Raw genomic sequence first — 3,204 nt, 5'->3', positions numbered from 1 at the left:
AGCGCGCGGGGGAAAAAAGGGCGTACAAGCACGCAGGCAAGAACATCGCCTCACTCGCCGAAGACGCAGCAGCAACAAACACGAGGGAAAGGAGGAAGGAAAAGGTGTATATATGTATATGGCTGGGGTTAAAGTACAGGAGGAAGGGGGAAGGAGAGAAGGCGCGCGCGAGGAAAGGAGGAGGAAGAAGGGAGGGGGGAGAGGCGGCCTCGATCAGGAGAAAGGCTCTGCCGCTTCGCCCACTTCCGCCCCCACCGACGCTCGGGATTCGCACCCACTCCCATGTGCGCTGTCGTGTGGCCACCCCCCTCTCGCCCGCTCCCCCGCGAGTCTCTCCCCGGTCCCGGTCGCTCGGCCGAGCGCGCATGCACTCATGTGCACGCGCGCGAAGAACGAGAGATGGAGGGAGGAGCAGAGAGAGAGAGAGAGACTACACAACCGGAAGGGGGGGGAAGAACGGGCCCATGGCGCGGAAAACAATGGCATATATGCACCAGGGCACCGCCCAGCCCCGCCCGCCTGGCTGATGCCCGGGAGGGGAGAGAGGGGAACAGGAATGCGACGAAGGACAAAGAAAGGCGTAGAGAGGGGAGGGGGAAAGATGTGCACGCCGGGGGTGGGAAGGAGGGAGGAGTGCCACACAAGGGAGGAGAGAATGAGAGGGGACATGGCGCAGCACACAGGGGAGAGAGGGGACTCACACACTCCCACAAGAGAGGCGGATCTAGGGGCTCCGCCCTGGAAGAGGGGAGTCTCTCTCTCTCCCGGACATGGCAACGCGTCGGGACCCGCCCGACCGCCCGCGACCCGGAGCAGCACACCCTCCCCCCCCACACACACACTCCAGCGCAAACACACAGGGAGGAGGGGAGAGGAGAGGAGAGGGAGAGAGGGAGAGGATCGGCACCGCCGCCCTTCTGGAGGAGGAGGAGGAGGAGGAGGAGAGGCGACAAAGCGCCCCATCACACCGCGGGCGCGTATACGCCACCTCTCTCGCTCGCCCCGCCGGCCCCTCCTCCACCGGGGGGTCTATCTTCTTTCGGGGAGGATGATGGTGGGAGGGGGGGGGGGCGCACACGGTGGCGGCGCGCGCATTTACTCGGGCTTCTTCTTGTCGGCACCCTCGTCGTCGGCGTCGGGGTTGACGCTCTCGGGGTTGACACCCTTATACTGGCCGGAGAAGACGTCCAGCACATCGGACTGCAGGGCACGGGCGGACTCGATCATGGCCTTGGGGTCCTCGCGCTTCTCGACCAGAGCGCGCAGGTGAGACAGGCGGGTCTGGAAGTCCTCGCGCTTGTCGGCGGGGATCTTGTCCTCGAACTTCTTCAGGTTGGCCTCGATGTCGGCGACGATGGCCTCGGTGGTGTTGACACCCTCGATGATCTCGCGGCGGAGGGAGTCCTCCTGGGCGAAGTTCTCGGCATCGCGAACCATCTGGGCAATCTCGTCCTTGGACAGACCGCCGCTGGACTCGACCTTGATGGACTGGTCCTTGCCGGTGACCTGGTCGCGGGCAGACACCTCGACAATGCCGTTGGCATCGATGTCGAAGATGACCTCGATCTTGGGCTCGCCACGACGAGCCGGCATGAAGCCGGAGAACTGGAACTGGCCGAGGAGCTTGTTGTCGGCGGCCAGAGGGCGCTCACCCTGGAAGACCTTGATCTCCACGGCGGACTGGCCGTCCTGGGCGGTGGAGAAGACCTGGCTCTTCTTGGTGGGGATCGGGTTGTTCTTCTCAATGAGCACGGTCATGACACCGCCGAGGGTCTCGATACCCAGAGACAGGGGGGTCACATCGAGCAGCAGGACATCCTTCATGTCACCGGTCAGCACGGCGCCCTGAATGGCGGCACCCATGGCGACGGCCTCATCCGGGTTGACGGCCTTGGAAGGCTCGCGACCGAAGAGCTCCTGGGCGATGTCCTGGACGCGCGGCATGCGGGACTGACCACCAACCAGGATGACCTCGCTGATCTCGGACGGCTTGACGCCGGCATCCTTGAGGGCCTGCTTGGAGGGGGCGACGGTGCGCTGGACCAGGGGGTCGACGATGCGCTCGAAGGCCGAGCGAGTGAGCTTCAGCTGCAGATGCTTCGGGCCCGAAGCATCGGCAGTCAGGTAGGGCAGGTTGATCTCGGTCTGAGCGGCGAAGGAGAGCTCGCACTTGGCCTTCTCGGCGGCCTCGCGCAGACGCTGGATGGCCAGCTTGTCGTTCTGGATGTCGACGCCCTGCTCCTTCTTGAACTCCGCAACAAGGTGCTGCAGGAGAGCCTGGTCGAAGTCCTCACCACCGAGATGGGTGTCACCGTTGGTGGACTTGACCTCGAAGACCTCCTCATGGATGTCGAGGATGGAAATATCGAAGGTACCACCACCGAGATCGAAAACGGCGATGGTCTTGTCACCGGACTTGCCGAGACCGTAGGCCAGGGCGGCGGCGGTCGGCTCGTTGACAACACGCAGGACATCCAGACCGGCGATGGTACCGGCGTCCTTGGTGGCCTGGCGCTGGGAGTCGTTGAAGTAGGCCGGGACCGTGATGACGGCCTGGGTGACCGGGCGGTTGAGGTACCCCTCGGCGGTCTCCTTCATCTTGGACACCACGAAGCCACCAATCTGCGACGGGGAGTAGGTCTTGTCCTGGGACTTGACATAGACCCAAGCGTCGTTGTTCTTGTGCGCCACAATCTTGAAGGGCACGGTCTTCTGATCCTCGATGACGTGCGGGTCGTCGATGGTCCGGCCAATCATGCGCTTGGTGGCGTAGATGGAGTTCTCCGGGTTGGTGATGGCCTGGCGCTTGGCCGGGTGACCGACGAGCAGCTCGCCGTCCTTGGTGAAGGCAACCACCGAGGGGGTGGTACGAGCACCCTCGGCGTTCTCAATCACACGGGGGGTGGCACCCTCCATGACGGCAACGCAGGAGTTGGTGGTACCGAGATCGATACCGATGGCCACGGCCTTGGCACTGGTGCTGTAGGCACCCGGGCGACGGAGCAGGGCCGAAGTGGTAGGACCACGAGCGAGGCGCGAGAAGCTGGACAGCATGGCTTGTGACTTCCTGGCTGCTCAATCATACGCCGGGAAGGGCGTAAGGGGGGCAGGTGCAGCGAGAAAAGGTGAGCAACCGCGCAAGGCAGGGGGGGAGTGGCGAGGGGCAGGGGAGAGTGGGCCAGCGACAGGGCGGGGGGGGGGGGG

At 64.4% G+C, this 3,204-nt stretch overlaps 1 protein-coding gene across 1 annotated transcript in view; it reads right to left on the bottom strand.

Moving 5' to 3' along the window:
• Window positions 1-1,095: 1,095 nt before the first annotated feature.
• The window catches only part of H696_06176 (molecular chaperone DnaK), a gene marked incomplete at its 3' end in the record, with an annotated part of 2,682 nt that continues 573 nt past the window's right edge, over window positions 1,096-3,204 (bottom strand). The window contains exon 2 of the mRNA XM_009499919.1: window positions 1,096-3,071. Coding sequence (XP_009498194.1) covers window positions 1,096-3,071 — 1,976 coding nt within the window. The remainder of the gene's footprint in view (window positions 3,072-3,204) is intronic.

The sequence above is a fragment of the Fonticula alba genome, assembly GCF_000388065.1.
Source record: "Fonticula alba strain ATCC 38817 unplaced genomic scaffold supercont2.23, whole genome shotgun sequence".
In the NCBI taxonomy this organism is placed as follows: Eukaryota; order Rotosphaerida; family Fonticulaceae; genus Fonticula; species Fonticula alba.
The sequence above is the reverse complement of the archived record's forward strand: the minus strand, read 5'-3'. Positions and strand labels throughout refer to the sequence as shown.